Source organism: Pseudophryne corroboree, chromosome 4 (genome assembly GCF_028390025.1).
Source record: "Pseudophryne corroboree isolate aPseCor3 chromosome 4, aPseCor3.hap2, whole genome shotgun sequence".
NCBI lineage: Eukaryota > Metazoa > Chordata > Amphibia > Anura > Myobatrachidae > Pseudophryne > Pseudophryne corroboree.
The window spans coordinates 355,626,600-355,647,879 of NC_086447.1; the positions used below are offsets into that span (position 1 = coordinate 355,626,600).

The following is a 21,280-nucleotide window of genomic DNA, read 5'->3' on the forward strand; positions in this document are numbered from 1 at the left end:
CTTAACCTGAGAAGAGGCCTTATAAAGCAGGTGCTGTCCACGCCCCCCTCAGACCTCACAGACTGTGAGCACAAAAACCAGCACCGGATCCCCTGCCTGTAACCACTGCATAGCAAAAGACCCGAACCGGAGTATCAGCTGCGCTCAGGTTACTCCGCTAGCACTTGTCTCCCGGTTGCCATGACGACGTGGCAGCACAGGGCAGGAGACCCTAACAACAGCTGGGCACCTTATTATGCATGAGCCCCCGCCATTAATTTTACACAAAATCGCGGGACAGAAGCCCGCCGCTGAGGGGGCGGGGCCTTCTTCCTCAGCACTCACCAGCGCCATTTTCTCTCCACAGCTCCGCTGAGAGGAAGCTCCCCAGGCTCTCCCCTGCAGACTCACGGTAGAAAGAGGGTAAAAAGAGAGGGGGGGCACATAAATTTAGCGCATTAATCATATATATAGCAGCTACTGGGTAAACACTAAGTTACTGTGTGATTCCTGGGTCATATAGCGCTGGGGTGTGTGCTGGCATACTCTCTCTCTGTCTCTCCAAAAGGCCTTGTGGGGGTCCTGTCCTCATATAGAGCATCCCCTGTGTGTGTGGTGTGTCGGTACGCGTGTGTCGACATGTTTGACGAGGAGGGCTATGTGGAGCAGGTGCAGATGAATGACGTGTCTCCGCCGACGGCGCCGACACCTGATTGGATGGATATGTGGAAGGTGTTAAATGATAATGTAAACTCCTTGCATAAAAGGTTAGATAAAGCTGATGCCTTGGGACAGTCGGGGTCTCAGCCCATGCCTGATCCTACAGCGCAGAGGCCGTCAGGGTTTCAGAAGCGCCCACTATCCAAAATTGTTGACACAGATATCGACACGGATTCTGACTCCAGTGTCGATTACGATGATGCAAAATTGCAGCCTAAAATGGCTAAAGCCATCCGCTACATGATTATAGCAATGAAGGATGTATTGCACATATCAGAGGTAAACCCTGTCCCTGACAAGAGGGTTTATATGTATGGGGAGAAAAAGCAAGAGGTGACTTTTCCCCCTTCACATGAGTTAAATGAGTTATGTGAAAAAGCGTGGGATTCCCCCGATAGGAAAGTGCTGATTTCCAAAAGGTTACTTATGGCGTACCCTTTTCCGCCAACGGACAGGATGCGCTGGGAATCTTCCCCTAGGGTAGATAAAGCTCTGACACGCTTATCTAAGAAGGTGGCCCTGCCGTCACAGGATACGGCCTCCCTAAAGGATCCTGCCGATAGGAAGCAGGAAAGTATCCTGAAGTTTGTTTATACACATTCAGGTACTCTACTGAGGCCGGCGATTGCGTCGGCCTGGATGTGTAGTGCTGTAGCAGCATGGACAGATAATCTGTCTGAGGAACTGGATACCTTAGACATGGATACCATTTTACTGACCCTGGGGCATATAAAAGACGCTGTCCTATATATGAGGGATGCCCAGAGGGACATTTGCCTACTGGGCTCTAGAATAAATGCAATGTCAATTTCTGCCAGAAGGGTCCTGTGGACTCGGCAATGGACAGGTGATGCCGACTCCAAAAAGCACATGGAGGTTTTACCTTACAAGGGTGAGGAATTGTTTGGGGACGGTCTCTCGGACCTAGTTTCCACAGCTACGGCTGGGAAGTCACATTTTTTGCCATATATTCCCTCACAGCCTAAGAAAGCACCGTATTACCAAATGCAGTCCTTTCGATCACAAAGAAGCAAGAAAGTCAGAGGTGCATCCTTTCTTGCCAGAGGCAGGGGTAGAGGAAAGACGCTGCACCATTCAGCTAGTTCCCAGGAACAGAAGTCCTCCCCGGCTTCCATTAAATCCACCGCATGACGCTGGGGCTCCACAGGTGGAGCCAGGATCGGTGGGGGCGCGTCTCCGAAATTTCAGCCACCAGTGGGTTTGCTCACAGGTGGATCCCTGGGCTATACAGATTGTGTCTCAGGGATACAAGCTGGAATTCGAAGTGATGCCCCCTCACCGTTACCTCAAATCGGCCCTGCCAGCTTCCCCCATGGAAACGGAAGTAGTGTTAGCGGCAATTTACAAGTTATATCTCCAGCAGGTGGTGGTAAAGGTTCCCCTCCTTCAACAGGGAAGGGGATACTATTCCACAATGTTTGTGGTACCAAAACCGGACGGTTGGGTCAGACCCATATTGAATTTAAAGTCCCTGAACATTTATCTGAAAAGATTCAAGTTCAAAATGGAATCGCTCAGAGCGGTCATTGCAAGCCTGGAAGAGGGGGATTTTATGGTGTCTCTGGACATCAAGGATGCTTACTTGCATGTCCCCATTTATCCACCTCATCAGGAGTACCTCAGATTTGTGGTACAGGACTGTCATTACCAATTCCAGACGTTGCCGTTTGGGCTCTCCACGGCACCGAGAATATTTACCAAGGTAATGGCAGAAATGATGGTGATCCTGAGAAAGCAAGAAGTCACAGTTATCCCATACTTGGACGATGTCCTCATAAAGGCGAGGTCCAGAGAGCAGTTGCTGATCAGCGTAGCACACTCTCAGGAAGTGTTGCAGCAGCATGGCTGGATTCTGAATATCCCAAAGTCGCAGCTGATTCCTACGACGCGTCTGCCCTTTCTGGGCATGATTCTGGACACAGACCAGAAGAAGGTGTTTCTCCCGGCGGAGAAGGCTCAGGAGCTCGTGACTCTAGTCAGAGACCTCTTAAAACCGAAACAGGTGTCGGTGCATCACTGCACGCGAGTCCTGGGAAAGATGGTGGCATCGTACGAAGCCATTCCCTTCGGCAGGTTCCATGCGAGGATCTTTCAGTGGGATCTGTTGGACAAGTGGTCCGGATCGCATCTTCAGATGCATCGGCTGATCACCCTGTCCCCGAGGGCAGGGTGTCTCTTCTGTGGTGGCTGCAGAGTGCTCACCTTCTCGAGGGCTGCAGGTTCGGCATACAGGACTGGGTCCTGGTGACCACGGATGCGAGCCTCCGAGGATGGGGGGCAGTCACTCAGGGAAGAAACTTCCAAGGGTTGTGGTCAAGTCAGGAGGCTTGTCTGCACATAAATATCCTGGAACTAAGGGCCATATACAACGCCCTAAGTCAATCGGAGCCTCTGCTTCGCAACCAACCGGTGCTGATTCAGTCAGACAACATCACCGCAGTGGCTCATGTAAACCGCCAGGGCGGCACAAGAAGCAGAGTGGCGATGGCGGAAGCCACCAGTATTCTTCGTTGGGCGGAGAATCACGTGCAAGCACTGTCAGCAGTGTTCATTCTGGGAGTGGACAACTGGGAAGCAGACTTCCTCAGCAGGCACGACCTCCACCCGGGAGAGTGAGGACTTCATCACGAAGTCTTCACTCAGATTACAAATCGATGGGAACTGCCACAGGTGGACATGATGGCATCCCGTCTCAACAAAAAGCTACAAAGGTATTGCGCCAGGTCAAGAGACCCTCAGGCGATAGATGTGGACGCACTTGTAACACCGTGGGTGTTCCAGTCGGTCTATGTGTTTCCTCCTCTTCATCTCATACCCAAGGTGCTGAGAATCGTAAGAAAAAGAGGAGTGAGAACAATACTCGTTCCGGATTGGCCAAGAAGGACTTGGTACCCGGAACTGCAAGAAAGGCTCACAGAGGACCCATGGCCTCTACCTCTCAGACAGGACCTGTTGCAACAGGGGCCCTGTCTGTTCCAAGACTTACTGCGGCTGCGTTTGACGGCATGGCGGTTGAACGCAGGATCCTAGCGGAAAAAGGCATTCCGGATGAAGTTATTCCTACGCTGATAAAGGCTAGGAAGGACGTGACAGTAAAACACTATCACCGTATATGGCGAAAATATGTTGCCTGGTGTGAGGCCAGGAAGGCCCCTACAGAGGAATTCCAGCTGGGCCGGTTCCTGCACTTCCTACAGTCGGGAGTGACTATGGACTTGAAGTTGGGGTCCATAAAGGTCCAGATTTCGGCCCTATCCATTTTCTTTCAAAAGGAACTGGCTTCTCTTCCTGAAGTTCAGACGTTTGTTAAGGGAGTGCTTCATATTCAGCCCCCTTTTGTGCCACCAGTGGCACCTTGGGATCTCAACGTGGTGTTGGGTTTCCTGAAATCCCACTGGTTTGAGCCACTTAAGACCGTGGAGCTAAAGTATCTCACGTGGAAGGTGGTCATGCTATTGGCCTTAGCTTCGGCTAGGCGTGTGTCAGAATTGGCGGCTTTGTCATGTAAAAGCCCCTATCTGGTTTTCCATATGGACAGGGCAGAATTACGGACTCGTCCGCAATTTCTGCCGAAGGTGGTGTCATCTTTTCATTTGAACCAACCTATTGTGGTGCCTGCAGCTACTCATGACTTGGAGGATTCCAAGTTGCTTGATGTAGTCAGGGCTTTGAAGATCTATGTAGCCAGGACGGCTGGAGTCAGGAAAACTGACTCGCTGTTTATCCTGTATGCATCCAACAAGCTGGGTGCTCCTGCTTCAAAGCAAACCATTGCTCGCTGGATCTGTAACACGATTCAGCAGGCTCATTCTGCGGCTGGATTGCCGCATTTAAAATCAGTGAAAGCCCATTCCGCAAGGAAAGTGGGCTCTTCTTGGGCGGCTGCCCGAGGGGTCTCGGCATTACAGCTTTGCCGAGCAGCTACTTGGTCGGGTTCAAACACATTTGCTAAGTTCTACAAGTTTGATACCCTGGCTGAGGAGGACCTTGTGTTTGCCCATTCGGTGCTGCAGAGTCATCCGCACTCTCCCGCCAGTTTGGGAGCTTTGGTATAATCCCCATGGTCCTTACGGAGTCCCCACCATCCACTAGGACGTTAGAGAAAATAAGATTTTACTCACCGGTAAATCTATTTCTCGTAGTCCGTAGTGGATGCTGGGCGCCCTTCCCAAGTGCGGACTTTCTGCAATACGTGTATATAGTTATTGCTTCATAAAGGGTTATGTTTTGTTGGCATCCATTGTTTGATGCTCTGTTGTTCATACTGTTGACTGGGTAAGTTTATCACAAGTTATACGGTGTGATTGGTGTGGCTGGTATGAGTCTTACCCTGGATTCCAAAATCCTTTCCTTGTAATGTCAGCTCTTCCGGGCACAGTTTCCTTAACTGAGGTCTGGAGGAGGGGCATAGAGGGAGGAGCCAGTGCACACCAGTAGTACTAAATCTTTCTTAGAGTGCCCAGTCTCCTGCGGAGCCCGTCTATTCCCCATGGTCCTTACGGAGTCCCCAGCATCCACTACGGACTACGAGAAATAGATTTACCGGTGAGTAAAATCTTATTTTCCATTGATAATTTTTGTGTAATTTTGTTGTCAGCACATTCAACTATGTAAAGAACAAAGTATTTAATAAGAATATTTCATTCATTCAGAGCGAGGATGTGTTATTTTAGTGTTCCCTTTATTTTTTTGAGCAGTGTATATATACACTGTGAATATATACAGTGTATGTATACAGTCAGGATACACTCGGAACTCACTAAAAAAGTCCAACCTCCTGATGCCTTCCAATGGGGAATAGCATATGCAAATGGATGTGGCGGCACTCCCAGGCATATATCGACTACATAAATTTTAAGCCTAGTTAATACTTTTTCTCTCAATGTTTCACTTAAAAAAAAAAAAATAATCCGGATCAAGTTACAATAGCACTGCATACTGTATATAGGCAGCACTGCACACAGAAGGAATCAGCATATTTACTTCCTTCACAAACTCATTATGGAGCTCAGCAGAGTCCACTGGAAAGCTATGATCTTCTACGAATACAATAGTGGTCTGCGATAGCAGGAGAGTTTTGACTGACTGCAAGATGCTTTTGATGAAGAAGTACCTTCCCGAACCACTGTGATTGATTGGTTTGCAGAATTTCAGCGTAGGAGATGGTCCCTGGGAAACAAGGAGCGCTGCAGCCGACCTGTATCCGCAATTACATAGGACAACATTGCTGCTATGCTGGCCATAGTTGAGGTGGAGTCCAGGGTGACCGTGCTCCAGTTATAAAGGGAAATAGGCATCTCATTGGGATCCATCCGTTTAATACTCCGCAAAAAGCTTGGAATGACCAAGGTCTCTGCACGCTGGGTGCCCAATCAGCTGACTCGAGAGCACAAGGAGGCTCTGGTGACTTGGTACTGTAACATGCTTGCCAGGTGTGATAGCGGTTGCTCAAACTCTGGGAGATCATCAGTGGCCATGAATCCTGGATCTACAATTTCGTTCCTAAAACCAAACAGCAGTCAGCCCTTTGGACCTCAGTTGGAGGTGCGCCTCCACAGAAGTTCCGACGTGAACACAGCGTAGCCATGCAGATGGTGGCTGTTTTTGTGGCCAAGACTGGTCACTTAGCTACCGTACCACTCGTGCAGCAGTGCACCATCACTGGGGACTGGTACACCAACCAATGCCTGCCGCAAGTGCTGCAAGCCATTTCCAGTCGGCATCCACAAACTTGCGCTCGTGGTGCTCTTCTCCATCATGACAACGTACCTGCCCACAAGTTCAGCAAAGTGGTGGATTTTCTAACCTATGAATGCATCCAGGAGCTTGGTCATCCACCGTAGGGTCCAGACCTTTCCCCCTGCAACTTCTTCGTGTTTCCACAAATCAAGAGCAAGATGCATGGGATTTGTTTTGAGTCTCAGGAAGCTACAGTGGAGACCTTCAACCAGCATGTAGAAGACATACCTGCTTTGGACTGGTCTAGCTGCTTCACCAAGTGGTTTGAACACATGCAACTTTGCATAGACTCCTCTGGCAAACACTTTGAAAAAATGTAATGTTGACTTTAGTTGTAAATACTTTTTGTGCATACAGAAATTTATTTCTCCATGAAACTCCACACCTGTGAGCTCCTTCGTTTTATTTATGTATTATACTTGAATGTTAAATAAGTGCAACCATTGCCCATGTAACATATTTTGTGCACATGCACTGAATCACTTTCTTTGAATATATACAGATGATGGATCGGCTCATCACTGACAAGTGATTTTTTTTGTTCCTAAATACTGGGGAGCATCTGTTAAAAACCTGAGGCTACACAGCTCCGCTGCCCCTATTTTAGAGCACAATGCCAAGATAGCTTCACATAACAAATAGCAGTTTCAGCCTATCTGCACAGATGCTTTGCAGAATTATTGTGATTTTTTTTCCTCATGTAATACTGAACAGGTGAACTCTAAGCAGTGTATACTAACACATTTGTACTAACCTCTCATTGTTCTATAAAAGTAGCCAGAGCCGGCCTTAGCCAATTTGATGCCCTAGGCAAAATATTGTCTGGTGCCCCCTAGCTCCGCCGCTAGTTCTGCATCTGTAACTGCAACACTCAGGTAGTGGGGCCCACCGGGGGGTTACCCTGTGGGCCAGTTCAACTCTGCACAATGCCACACAGTAATGACCATAATACATATAATTCCACACAGTAAAGGAACCTTACACATATGCCCCACATTAGTAATGCCCATAATACACATATACTGCCACAGATACTGCCACACTTGCTGGTTATACAAAAAGACCAGTATCAAACATGTAGAAACTGTCCATTCTCTTCACTATTCAGTGTGTTTGGTGGTGTCTGTTACTGCATGCCCTTTACTTTATACTGTGGGAGTGATATGCTCTGCCCTCCAGTCTGATGTGTCCGAAAGTCGTGCTGCACTGATGTTTCATATAGAAAAGCACAACGCAACTTACTGACCACGTTACAGTGCTTGGTGGCAGGGGAATTTTACGGCATGGACTGACTAGGAAATAAAGTGTGGGGAGAACACTGCCCATGTTATGTCCCTGCAGACTCCTGGGAATTGCACAGGGATAAGGGACACAGGATAACAGGGTCCCCTTCCCCTATGTGCGCAAGCAGTATAGGTGATGTCTGGTTTCTGTGAAGCAGTCTTCCAAAATACACATGTGTTATAGAAGCCATCCAGTAATAACCTTATATAGTCAGTGATAATGTCACAGGTCCAGGAATTGCATTTACTTGGCTTCTGCTGTCTGTCTGAGGTCTCACAAGTCAGGGGCATTCAAGCATGTCAGAGGAAGTTTAAGGCACAGTGTGCATTTTTTTTTTACAAATGTAAACAGCAGTGTATACAAGTACTGATTGAATACATTTGGAAAGTAACAGTTAGTTTGCGGACTGTCCCTCCCAGCATGAGATACTGCAGGGACATGCTTGGATGCCCCTAGACATGCTTGGATGCCCTAGGCAAATGCCTAGCCTGCCTATAGCTAAGGCCGACTCTGAAAGTAGCATAGAAACATAGAATTTGACGGCAGATAAGAGCCATTTGGCCCATCTAGTCTGCCCTTTTAGGGTTAGGTTATTAGGGATAGGGGTTAGAGTAGGATTAGGGTTAGGATTAAGGGTGATGGTTGGGGTATTAGTGATACTAGAATTAGGGATGACGGTGTTAGTTTAAGGGGTTAGGATTAAGGGTGAGGGTTAGGGTATTTGTGTCAGGGTTTTAGTGTTAGGGGTTTGAATTAAGCAGGCCTGACGACAGGAGGGAAGGTCTATGGGGACACCCGTACTGGGCCCTAAGGATCAGAAGGGCCCCGGGAATATACCACAAAATATGGGGCCACAGCGCCTAATAGTTCTTTTTAAACTGTGCGCACCAGCCACCCACAAATTAAGTAAAAAGCAAGTAACAGAAACAACAAAAAATTCTGTTGTCGGCTTTGGGATTAAGGGTCAGGGTATTAGGGTGAGGGTCTAGGGTACAGTGTATGGGAAGTAAGGGGACATCTGTCTGCATTTCTTTTTAGTGTCTCCACTTTATGTACTGTGCATATTTGTTTTTTTTTTCTTTAAAAAAAACAAAACAACTACAATAACTTGGAAACATCCCATGATAACCTCCAACTCTTAAGTGCACTAAACTATGTCCATTTTGTGCAGCTGATGATCAAATCTGGAGTCCTGCTACACTGAGATAGCCTTCTAACATGCACAATTTCCTACCATCTACTGGAAACCATTGTTATGCCACATCCTACGATATTCAGTTTCCTTTTTGCAAATCTGTGCATAATCCAGAACATTTTTGTGCTCCCCAAATCATCCATCATCCTCAGAAAAATATTATGTACGTGCAACCCATAATAACAGGTACAGCTGCAGGAAAATGAGCGGATGTCACAACAGGAAGAAAATCATTTTCCTCAGCAATTTATTATTATTTATTCACAGTAGGTCTGTTTCAGAGTTTGGAGCTAATAAAAAAAGGAGCAATTTGCTCCTTGGCAAAACCATATTGCACTAAGGGTGGGGCAGATTACTACTGTTAATTCTAAACTTCAGTGTAAAACATAGCTGCACTGCATTTGTTTGATACAGGTTGAGTATCCCATATCCAAATATTCCGAAATACGGAATTTTCTGAGTGAGAGTGAGATAGTGAAACCTTTGTTTTCTGATGGCTCAATGTACACAAACTTTGTTTAATACACAAAATTATTCAAAATATTGTATGAAATGACCTTCAGGCTGTGTGTATAGGGTGTATATGAAGCATAAATGAATTGTGTGAATGTACACAAACTTTGTGTAATGCACAAAGGCCCTCATTCCGAGTTGATCGGTCGCAAGGCGAATTTAGCAGAGTTACACACGCTAAGCCGCCGCCTACTGGGAGTGAATCTTAGCTTCTTAAAATTGCGACCGATGTATTCGCAATATTGCGATTACTAACTACTTAGCAGTTTCAGAGTAGCTCCAGACTTACTCTGCCTGTGCGATCAGTTCAGTGCTTGTCGTTCCTGGTTGACGTCACAAACACACCCAGCGTTCGCCCAGGCACTCCCACCGTTTCCCCGGCCACTCCTGCGTTTTTTCCGGAAACGGTAGCGTTTTCAGCCACACGCCCCTGAAACGCCGTGTTTCCGCCCAGTAACACCCATTTCCTGTCAATCACATTACGATCGCCGGAGCGAAGAAAAAGCCGTGAGTAAAATTACTTTCTTCATAGTAAAGTTACTTGGCGCAGTCGCAGTGCGAACATTGCGCATGCGTACTAAGCGGATTTTCACTGCGATGCGATGAAAAATACCGAGCGAACAACTCGGAATGAGGGCCAAAGTTATTAAACATATTGGCTAAAATTACCTTCAGGCTGTGTGTATAAGGTGTATGTGAATCATAAATGCATTCTGTGCTTAGACTTGGGTCCCATCGCCATGATATATCATTATGTTATGCAATTTTTCCAAAATACGGAAAAATACAATATCCAAAATACTTCTGGACCAAAGCATTTTGGATATGGGATACTAAACCTGTACATACAAAAGCAGTCAATATTTTTCCTGCATGCAAAAAATAAATAAATACATTTTCACCCCTTGCATTGCAACATGGTTTGATCCAGGAACAAATTGCTCCTTGTTTGCTACTTTCTTTATTTGTTCTTAACTGTTACTCAGGACCATTGTCAGTCTTCCCATTATTTATTTGTTGTTAATATGTTCAAACAGAAGGTCATTTATGTTCTCAGTTCTCACTTATTTATTTCATTATTTCGTATGTTTTCTCTCTAGTCATGTATGCTTTTTCATTGTTCAGGACAGTTTGTTCACCTAAGAAACTGAGCTGACATACCTGCTGCAGTGGATGTCTGAAAATTGTGCCACCAATTGTGATATAGTACACTTCTAATTTTCAAGGATTAGATGTTGGACTGACACCAACAAGAGATACCTGTCACTGACTTCTCCCAGTGCACTTTCTTCAGTTTGTTAATATTTCACTTAACTGATTGCCTGACTCTTTTTATAGTTAGTACAATGGACCAGGCGTTGTCCACTATAATTACAGCTGAAAAAAATCTTCTTTCAGATAGCTTTGTGTAAAGATATTGCTCAGTTATCCTTTAATTTCCTGCGTTGTTAACTTTCAGTGTCAATTCCGAGGAATGTATTAATCGCGTTCAGTGATGCCAGTGTGTGGCAGCCTCTTCTGGCAGTGAGAGAGTTAAGGGGATGTTGACAGATGAGAGGGGGACTGTTTTAAATCCCAGTGGAGGCTCTCACAGGAAATTAACTCTCCATCCTGCAGTTAAATATGACCCCTTGGCTCTGATTCAAGCAGTTAGCCATGTGAACACCATAGAGTGTCTGTTTTTAGCAGGGCAGACTTTCAGCCCAAGAAGATTGTGCTTCTAGGAATGAGCTGGAACCATAGGCTACACCCACGGAACAACTTACTTCTGAGTGTGCTGTCAGAGGTACAGTCCTGAGCAGACAGTCGATGATGAGCACAGCAAGCCCAAAGACTGAAGAAGAGTCCTGCAGCATTGTAATGTTACTCTAACGGATTCCTTCTGTGAGTTTCGTCAGTTCGGAATGGATTCATCTTGCAGGTTTCAGTCTAGTACAGCCACTTCTCTGGACAGAGAGATCCGTTATATCTTGGACCCCAGAGATGTCTCAGCGAGCTGGAAGTTCATACAAAGTTGTTACTCTTGTTTTCTAGGCCACATTTTTACTTTTAGCACTGTTGTCATTAAAGCTGCTCGCTCTTGATGTCAGATAAAAACAAGCGTCCAGCTGAATACAAAACAATCTATGGCAAGAGCAACAGTGTTTTCTGCTGTTTTATCAAAAAGGATGCGTGTAAAATGCTAACAAAACATTGCCATCGATGACTAGGATGACATATCAGTTCCGCACATATTTTTGTACTTTTTAATGATGTTTCAGACTGCTGATGACAGATCATTGAATTTTTTTTTTTTGCTTTGACTATGGAATCTGGATGTCTCTGCACAGTTTTGCCCACTTTGTAAAGTATGTTTTATACCTAAATGTATTGTTGGCTGTAACATTTTGAATCGTAAACATTCCCAGGAAATTTTGAAAACTTTCCAGAAAGTCATAAACATTTCCAATGCTGCAGATTTTGCGATTCTAATTCTTTATTTACATAAATTGCACTTTATTACCTGAATGACATTTCTTTAACATAAAAATATTTATAATCCAAATAGCTTGCAGCAGAAAAAAAAAAACCCAGGACACCAGTTCAAGCTTTGGTTGAAATTTGTGGTTTACGTTGAGATTTTTAACCTGTATTTTTGGAGAATAAAAATGTATGCAAAGGTCCACATAAGAACTCACAATATCTGCCTGGACGCTCATCTCAGAGTAGCCGAGGAGAAGGGCCTATTCTGTGCATGGCCCAGCATCAATCCTCTTATATATTTCTCACTGCTGAGATGATTTGTCCTGTGGGACCAGGTTCTTACTGCCACAAAAAGCAGAAGAGGAGATTGAGGAGTGCCAGTCAGTGGCTTGCTGTCACATCGAAGCTGCTCTCTGCACCACTAGTAGAACTCCTTGTCACCCGCCTTATTTTGGATAAAACCTTTTAAAAATTTGCCTTTTGTTATGTTTCTCCATCTGTGGGCTCTGTGAACCTGACAAATATGAAGCGTTTTCAGGCTTGGAAGAGCTCCCTCCCTTTTCTGTCACACTTTAGTATCTATAAAGTAAGTATTACAGCATTTTTATGTTGCTATTATGTTGTGATGCATGTGATGACTATGGTATTCACTTCCTATTACAGTGGTGTTCTGAGTGCGATAGTATTTTTTATGTGGCATCATAGAATAGCAAGTGCATGGAAACCTCTCTGATATAACAATAATTGTACAATGAGGATGTTGCAGTCTAATAATGAGGAGGTTACACTTACAAAGTGCACTCTCTGTGCAGTGTCAAATGCCTTTGTTTTGCACTGGTACAGTACGTCTGTATGGTCAGTACTTCATTGTGCATGCATACTTGCTACTCTCATGAGACATTATGCAACCTAGAACTGTAATAGTTTTATCTCACACCAAAGACTACCCTCTTAATACTTTCGTACCACCTCTTTCAGTAAAATAATTTAATATTTCTCTTAATATACTGCATAGTTTAGCATCCACTATTACCTTAATTAACTGTGAGACTGAGGGGACTATGATAATTACCTGTCCTGTTTATGTGTGCTGAGCTTTGTTTTAAAGTGAGTAGATGTGAAAATGTGATTTGTAAAATGGAGCCGCAAAATGGGTCTCATTAAAAGTATATGACAAGACCCGAAACCACCAGTTGTGTGCCACGTTTGTGGAAGGAAAATATCCTTGCACCCCTCTAGGCAGCGGGGAACACCCCTTTAAAGTAGCCTTTGTTACTCCTTTACGCCTGCAGTAATTTTGCTACACTAAGGGGTATATCATTTCTGCACGGTTGCTAAAAACTGCGCGGGGGGGGGGGGGGCGCTACTCTATACTTTGCTTGGAATGCCCCGACTTCATCCAATGGCTCCCCTCAGCCTGGGCAAACTTCTGCTATACCGCCATCTTGTTCTGAAAACCCACGTGGCTTCTCAGAGATGTGTGCACATGCCTGTATGTCTCCAAATCAAGTCAGATATTAAGATATTGTAGACAGAGATAAGAGGAGCTGTCATCATTGTAATAAATATTGGAGGTTCCTTGAAGATCACAGCTACTATATTTACACAATAGCTGATTGTGAATACAAGAGTAATAACACTATTCTACAGTGTAGGTACCTCTAAATATGTAATAAATATTACTTTAGCAATTATCACAAATGTATAATGGGGTAATTCAGATCTGAACTGCGTATGCGTGTGAGCCGTAGTGCACCGGCGCATCGCACATCATCGGGCATTGGTGCCTAGCGGCGGAATGGTGCGAAAAATCCGAACATATGGGCGTTCGCAAGGTGATTGACAGGAAGAGGCCGTTTGTGGGTGGCAACTGACCGTTTTACAGGAGTGTCCGGAAAAACGCAGGCAGGCACAGGTGTTTTCAGGGAGGGTGTCTGACGTCAGCTCCGGCCCCGATCAGCAGGAAACAATTGCAGCGGCTGAGTAAGTCCTGGGCTGCGCAGAGACTTCACAAACTGATGTTTGTGTAGCTCTGCTACAAAAGCGAACGCACACCTGCACACACCATATACCCTCCCCCTGTAGGCGGCGACTATCTGATCGCAGGGTAGCAAAAAACGCAGCCCAGCGATCTGATCTGAATTACCCCCAAAGTCAATTTTTTAATGTCCCGAAAATGGTGGTAAATCATTTGCTAAAATAAATATTGCAGTGAGGCAGGTGTTTGCTTTGCTACAATGTTACTAACACAATATTCTACTACTGTACCTTCTCTCAGCCCCCTCCTGTCATGTGGATGGTGCCAGAAATTCTCATTATGTCTCCTAACAAAACAAATGAAAGCACATAAAGCGCCTACTCAGTCCTCACACAGATTCCAGGCTTCTAGGAAAGACATTTTTTTTTCATTTTACTATAAAGTATAATCAACCGTTGCATAACATTTTGAAACCTAGTCTGTGAATGCTTAGCAAATATTTTCTCTTCCCCACTGTCTTGACCTGAATATGTTCATTCTTATTTTTATATCCATTTCACAAGTGATATAACATTATAGGGCCTCCATTTTGGAAGGGGAATAGCAGGAAAAATACCTGCACTATCTTCCACAGGTAAACAACACACTTGCACCTGGACATTCACATAATGTTTAACAGAACGTGATTCGTCAGACCGGGACACCTTCTTCCATTGCTCCTTGGTCCAGTTCTAACACTGGTGGTCATTCCGAGTTGTTCGCTCGGTAATTTTCTTCGCATCGCAGCGATTTTCCGCTAATTGCGCATGCGCAATGTTCGCACTGCGACTGCGCCAAGTAAATTTGCTATGCAGTTAGGTATTTTACTCACGGCATTACGAGGTTTTTTCTTCGTTCTGGTGATCGTAATGTGATTGACAGGAAGTGGGTGTTTCTGGGCGGAAACTGGCCGTTTTATGGGTGTGTGTGAAAAAACGCTACCGTTTCTGGAAAAAACGCGGGAGTGGCTGGAGAAACGGAGGAGTGTCTGGGCGAACGCTGGGTGTGTTTGTGACGTCAAACCAGGAACGACAAGCACTGAACTGATCGCACTGGAAGAGTAAGTCTCGAGCTACTCAGAAACTGCACAGAGAAGTCTTTTCGTAATATTGCGAATCTTTCGTTCGCTATTTTGCTAAGCTAAGATTCACTCCCAGTAGGCGGCGGCTTAGCGTGTGCAATGCTGCTAAAAGCAGCTTGCGAGCGAACAACTCGGAATGAGGGCCACTATCGGCCCCCATCCACTACGATAATTTGGCCCTTTTCTACACTATTTTGACTCATCGATAAAATCATATGAAAAGTGTCAAATCGTATGCCATGTACTTCTGATTCCGTTCCGATGCGCGGTCCTGTGCGTATCGGATCGGATCCGGAGATTGTCACTGCTGCACCAAGGATATATTTTTTATTTTGATTATATAGGAAACAACAGAAACTGTTGGTTTTGCACAATACACATGAGTTTTATTTATTTACTAGCTGAATACCCGTGATTTGCTACGGAATTTAAAGCATAATGCCAATCTTTGTCAGGCCGCATCTCTGGGCTTCCGTGGATTGATGCTGTCAAAATGCTGGTGCTGAGGAGAATAATACGCCTTTTTCTCTATCCAGTCCCGCCTCTGATGCTGCCGTGATCAGTGCTGTAAATACTGGGATGACAGGCCAAAATCCACCCGCTGTATGTTAATGTTATGTTAGTTTTGCGGGCTGACTCTATGTCAAAGGGCCCTAGGTCTCCTTTCTTAGCTGCAGAACTAAAGTATGCCTCTGCCCCCACCCGTGTGTTCCTCTGCCCCTACCCGTGTGTGCATCTGCCCTTACCAGTAGGTGCCTCTGCTCCTACCCGTATGCCTATGCCCTACCTGTGTGTGCCCTGCCCCTACCTGTGTGTGCCTTTATCCTTACCTGTGAGTGCCTCTGCTCCTACTCATGGGTGCCTCTACCCCTACTCATGTGTGCCACTGTCCCTACCTGTTGGTGCCTCTGCCCCTACCCATCTGTGCCTCTATCCTTACCTGCCTCTGCCGCTACTCATGTGTGCCTCTGCCCCTACCCATGGGTGCTTCTGCCCCTACCCATGTGTGCCTCTCTCCTTACCTGTGGGTGCCTCTGCTCCTACCCATGTGTGCCTCTACCCCTATCTGTGGCTGCCTCTGCCCCTACTCGTGTGTGCCTCTCCCCTTACACATGGGTGCCTCTATCCCTACCCATGTGTGCCTCTGTGTAAATTGCTCCAGGCATTCCAGAGTTATGCCCGAGAACTATGGATTTTTACATGTCACCCCTTCCCACCCCCACTCCTAGGGATGCTAGGGGTGTCTTACCCCACAGTATTGCTTTCCAGATTGTAAGTCATATGTGTACCAAGTTTGGTGTAAATTGATCCAGGCATTCCAGAGTTATGCTGGGACAAACATATGCACATACATACATATGTCCATATATATATATATATATATATATATATACTTATTTGACATCATATTAATTATTAATATTATATACCCAGTATACACCAAACCATGGTTTTAGGATGTTGTAGATTGATTCATACAAGCACTCACTGTGAGGGTTTTGATTGGCAGCCCTGGGTCCCAGCCAGTATGGTGACTTACTGTATCTGTCCAAACTCAGTAGTACAGGTATAACCAAAATCTCTATATATTCCAATGCACTTGGCACAGTGTTGTTACTGTTTATTGAAATTACTTGCAATTTGAGGCTTGTTGCGTCTATAACAAGGGATCCAGAATTGAAGTGAAGTAATTTAGTATTTCATAGATAACAAGCAAATAAAAGTATTAAGAGTGTAATTCAATGGCTTTCATTTGGTTGTAATGGTTTTAATTTACCACTCACTGTTTAAACCACACGGTGAACTTGACATATCCTATTACTGTGGCGCTTATATGCTGCATTCAATGTTGGAGTGTACAGCGCTGGTGTGACAGGAATAAATACATTTTCTCTAATGTCCTAGTGGATGCTGGGGACTCCGTAAGGACCATGGGAATAGACGGGCTCAGCAGGAGACATGGGCACTTTAAGAAAGAATTTAGATTCTGGTGTGCTCTGGCTCCTCCCTCTATGTCCCTCCTCCAGACCTCAGTTTGAATCTGTGCCCGGACGAGCTGGGTGCTGTTTAGTGAGCTCTCCTGAGCTTGCTATAAGAAAGTATTTTGTTAGGTTTTTTTATTTTCAGGGAGCTCTGCTGGCAACAGACTCCCTGCATCGTGGGACTGAGGGGAGAGAAGCAGCCCTACTCTCTGCAGATAGGTCCTGCTTCTTAGGCTACTGGACACCATTAGCTCCAGAGGGATCGTACACAGGATCTCACCCTCGTCGTCCGATCCCGGAGCCGCGCTGCCGTCCCCCTCGCAGAGCCGGAAGACAGAAGCCGGGTGAAAGAAGCAAGAAGACTTCGAAATCGGCGGCAGAAGACTCCAGTCTTCACTGAGGTAGCGCACAGCACTGCAGCTGTGCGCCATTGCTCCCACACTACACCCGCATACTCCGATCACTGTAAGGGTGCAGGGGGGGGGGGGGGGGGCGCCCTGGGCAGCAATTGGAGACCTCTTTGGCAAAAGTTTGCATATATACAGTTGGGCACTGTATATATATATATATATATATATATATGAGCCCCCGCCAAAAATTGTACATGAAAGCGGGACAGAAGCCCGCCGTCGAGGGGGCGGGGCTTCTTCCTCAGCACTCACCAGCGCCATGTTTTTTCTCCACAGCACCGCTGAGAGGAAGCTCCCCAGCCTCTCCCCTGCAGTTACACGGTAGAAGAGGGTAAAAAGAGAGGGGGGGGGCACATAATTAGGCGAAAAAATCAATATAAACAGCAGCTACTGGGTTAACATTAAGTTACTGTGTTATTCCTGGGTTAATAGCGCTGGGGTGTGTGCTGGCATACTCTCTCTCTCTGTCTCTCCAAAGGGCCTTATGGGGGAATTGTCTTCAGATGAGCATTCCCTGAGTGTGTGGTGTCGGTACGTGTGTGTCGACATGTCTGAGGTAAAAGGCTCCCCTAAGGAGGAGATGGAGCAAATATGTGTGTGAGAGGGTGTCTCCGTCGACAACGCCGACACCTGTTTGGATATGTGTAATTAAGTGCTAAGGTGAATTTATTGCACAAAAGATTAGAGAACAGACAGGGAATCTTCCCATGTCTGTCCCTATGTCGCAAAGACCTTCAGAGTCTCTCAATGATCACTATCCAAAATAATAGACACTGATATCGACACGGAGTCTGACTCCAGTGTCGACTACGATAATGCAAAGTTACAGCCAAAATGGCAGAAAAGTATTCAATATATGATTATTGTAATAAAAAAATGTTTTGCATATCACTGATGACTCATCTGTCCCTGACACAAGGGTACACATGTTTAAGGGGAAGAAAGCTGAGGTAAATTTCCCTCCTCTCATGATGAAAAAGAGCGGGAATCTCCAGACAAGAGACTGCAGTTTCCCACAAAGAATTCTCAGGGAGTATCCTTACCATACTAGGGCCAGGATACGATGGGAATCTTCCCCTAGGGTGTCACGTTTGCCCAAAAGGTAGCCCTGACTTAACAGCTATCCTCAGGGATCCTGCAGATAGCGTGCACATTCTGGTACACTACTCAGACCGGCGATTGTGTCGGCATGGGTTTATAGCGCTGTGGCAGCGTGAACAGGTACCTTATCAGCAGAGATTGAGACCCTAGTATGTATATATATATATATATATATATATATGTATATATAGAGATATATATATTGAAGATGCTGTCTTAAGAGATATATATATATATATATATATATATATATATATATATAAACATGCCCAAAGAGACATGAGTCTACTGGGTCCTAGAGTCAAAGCTATGTCGATTTCTGCTTGACGTGTCCTGTAGAATATGCAATGGACAGATGATGCCGACCTAAGAGGCATGTGGAAGGCTGAGGATTGTGTGGAGAAGGGTTCTCGGACCTGGTCTCCACAGCTATAGCTGGTAATTCTGATATTTCTTTTTCATCCAATAGGGGTCACTGGAGTACTCTTGGGATATGGACGGTTCCACTGGAACTAGGCACTGAACAGTTAAACTTTGACTATATCTCCCCTCCATATCCCAGAGTACCTCAGTGTTTTTTTCGGTGCTCACAGAGCAACTAGGCTTGTGGAAGTGGATCCACAATTATTGATTTTTTCTTTGATTATTTTTTGAAAACATCCCTTTCCCCCTTCCAAGAAGGCGAGGGTTTGGGATAGTGAAAGCTGCTGTTGCAGCTGTGGTTGTCGGACCTCTCTAAAAAGAGCTCCCTAACTTCCACGTGCAGGACACCTGCAGTAAAAGGCTGACAGTACTTACAGAGAAGCCCCGTCATTGCCCTCACCACAGGGTCCAGGTATGTTGTTTGGGGCGGTCAGCTCATGCTGCCGCCCCGCTGTGTGGGATTACTGTGTGTGTATTTGTGCCACGCAACTGCCCGCAGCCGCCCGCCGCCGCTTCCAGCGCCGCTGTGTTAATGTCTCTTCCGCTGCGCTGAGCCACGCTGGTCTTTGGAGGCCGCTCCACGCGGCATATCGTCTGCTCCGATGCACTTCCGGAGGGCGCACAAGGCCGGTCTCCGTGTACAGAGTAGCGGTACACGGAGCACGGGGGAGAGGGGGAGGCACACTTCTTTGAAAGTATGTATGACCTAACACAGAGCCAGCAGCGCTGTATAGATAAGTAACAGGAATATATGCATTTAAGTATAATCTGCTACATAGATTAATGTTTGCACTTTGTGATATTCTGTGAGCATGGGAACATATATAAACCATGCTTCCTGTTTTTCCTGTTTCTTTTCAGAATTTCCTGTATACATCTCTCCACCATTGAAGGCGCTGGGGTGTTAGGGGGATTTTGGGATCAGACATATTACTGGCACATTTGGCCAGAGATATAGAGACACCTTAGTGCTATTTACTGAGTCGCACAGGTTCTTTGTCTTTGTATTTGTATTGTTTTTTTGTTTGTTTTTTGCATAATGAGTAAGACACCAGCAAAGTCCAAGAAGCAGGTTTACTGCAATGTCTGTAAGGGTGTATTACCTGATGGATTTACCACATGTAAAGTATGTGTTGTAAATTCTGAAACAAATACAATTCCTGCTCCGGTTTCAAATCCCATTTCAACCCCGGACCGGCCATGGGCTATATTAGCAGATGTTTTAGCTGGATTGCAATCAGAGTTGGCCGCCTCTCGGCAGGAGCGAGAGGTGGCAAGATCTGAATCTAGGGTGAGACCGCTAGAACTTCCTGAGGGGTCTCAGCCTTACCTAAGGTCCAGATCTTCTTTGACTAAAGGGGATAAGTTTCATTTTTCCTATAAGCTACCGGCTGCTATGTTAATGTCTGATGATTCTTCGCCAGACCTCACTTTACAAGATATGGGTGAGGAGGGCTAAGTAGACCAGCAGTCAGAGGGTGACGATTTTGACAGGCCAGGTATTGATAATCTCATCAGAGCAGTGCGTCAGTCTCTGAATTTTACAGAAACTGAGGAGCCTCTGACAAATGATGAGGTCGTTTTTACTAAACGACAAAGAACTCCAGTTTGTTTTCCTGTGTCAGAATCTCTTAATAAAATGTTACTAGAAACAAGGAAGAATCCGGATAAACGGTTTTCTGTACCTCACAGAGTTAGGTCTAGCTATCCGTTTCCAGAGTCTATGACAGCTACATGGGAGAATCCGCCGTTGGTGGATTCATCTGTGTCTAAACTTACAAAGAAATTAACCATACCAGTTCCAGCTGCAACTACACTCAAGGACCCTTCGGACCGTAAAATAGAGGTTATGCTGAAGTCCATGTATACAGCGGCAGGAGTGCTGCTTAGACCTGGGTTGAGTGGCATTTGGGTAACTAAAGCACTAATGGTATGGATAACAGAACACAGATCTGCCTTAACTGATGATCATCTTATACTTCTCGCTGATCAAATCTGGGAAGCGGCTGACTATTTATGTACAGCTTCTACTGACGTCTGTCAGCTTACTTCTCGCCTTACTTCATCACTAGTCACAGCACGACGTGCGCTCTGGCTACGCTCTTGGCGAGCTGAGGCAGAGGTCAAGAAAGGAATAGAAGCATTACCTTATGAGGGCGAGAGATTATTCGGTCCTGAATTGGACAAATGGATTTCTGAGGCCACGGGAGGAAAGTTGGTTTTCTTACCATTTCCTCCAACAGTGCCTAGAAAAAGATATTCTGGACCGGCGTTCAAATCTTTTACACCTCAGTCCTTTCGCGGGCGTGGCAGGGGAATGGCCACACCAGGTACACAAGGTCGGGGACGTAG

At 45.6% G+C, this 21,280-nt stretch overlaps 1 protein-coding gene and 1 long non-coding RNA gene across 10 annotated transcripts in view; one reads left to right on the forward strand and one right to left on the reverse strand.

The window, feature by feature from the left end:
* The window catches only part of TNK2 (tyrosine kinase non receptor 2), a 544,303-nt gene that overhangs the window by 353,984 nt on the left and 169,039 nt on the right, over window positions 1-21,280 (forward strand). For 7 of the 9 annotated variants that reach the window (XM_063916516.1, XM_063916520.1, XM_063916518.1 and 4 more), the window contains exon 1: window positions 11,440-12,500. The exons of the other annotated variants lie outside the window; for them this stretch is intronic. In XM_063916516.1, the coding sequence (XP_063772586.1) occupies window positions 12,438-12,500 (63 nt within the window). In that variant the 5' untranslated portion in view covers window positions 11,440-12,437. Of the gene's footprint in view, window positions 1-11,439; window positions 12,501-21,280 lie in introns of those variants that run through there. 9 annotated transcript variants of the gene reach the window in all.
* LOC134909537 (uncharacterized) overlaps window positions 11,368-21,280 on the reverse strand; it is a 72,086-nt gene continuing 62,173 nt past the window's right edge. The window contains exons 2-3 of the long non-coding RNA XR_010175959.1: window positions 14,183-14,238; window positions 11,368-11,447 (exon numbers count right to left, since the gene is read on the reverse strand). This is a non-coding gene — a long non-coding RNA (uncharacterized LOC134909537). The remainder of the gene's footprint in view (window positions 11,448-14,182; window positions 14,239-21,280) is intronic.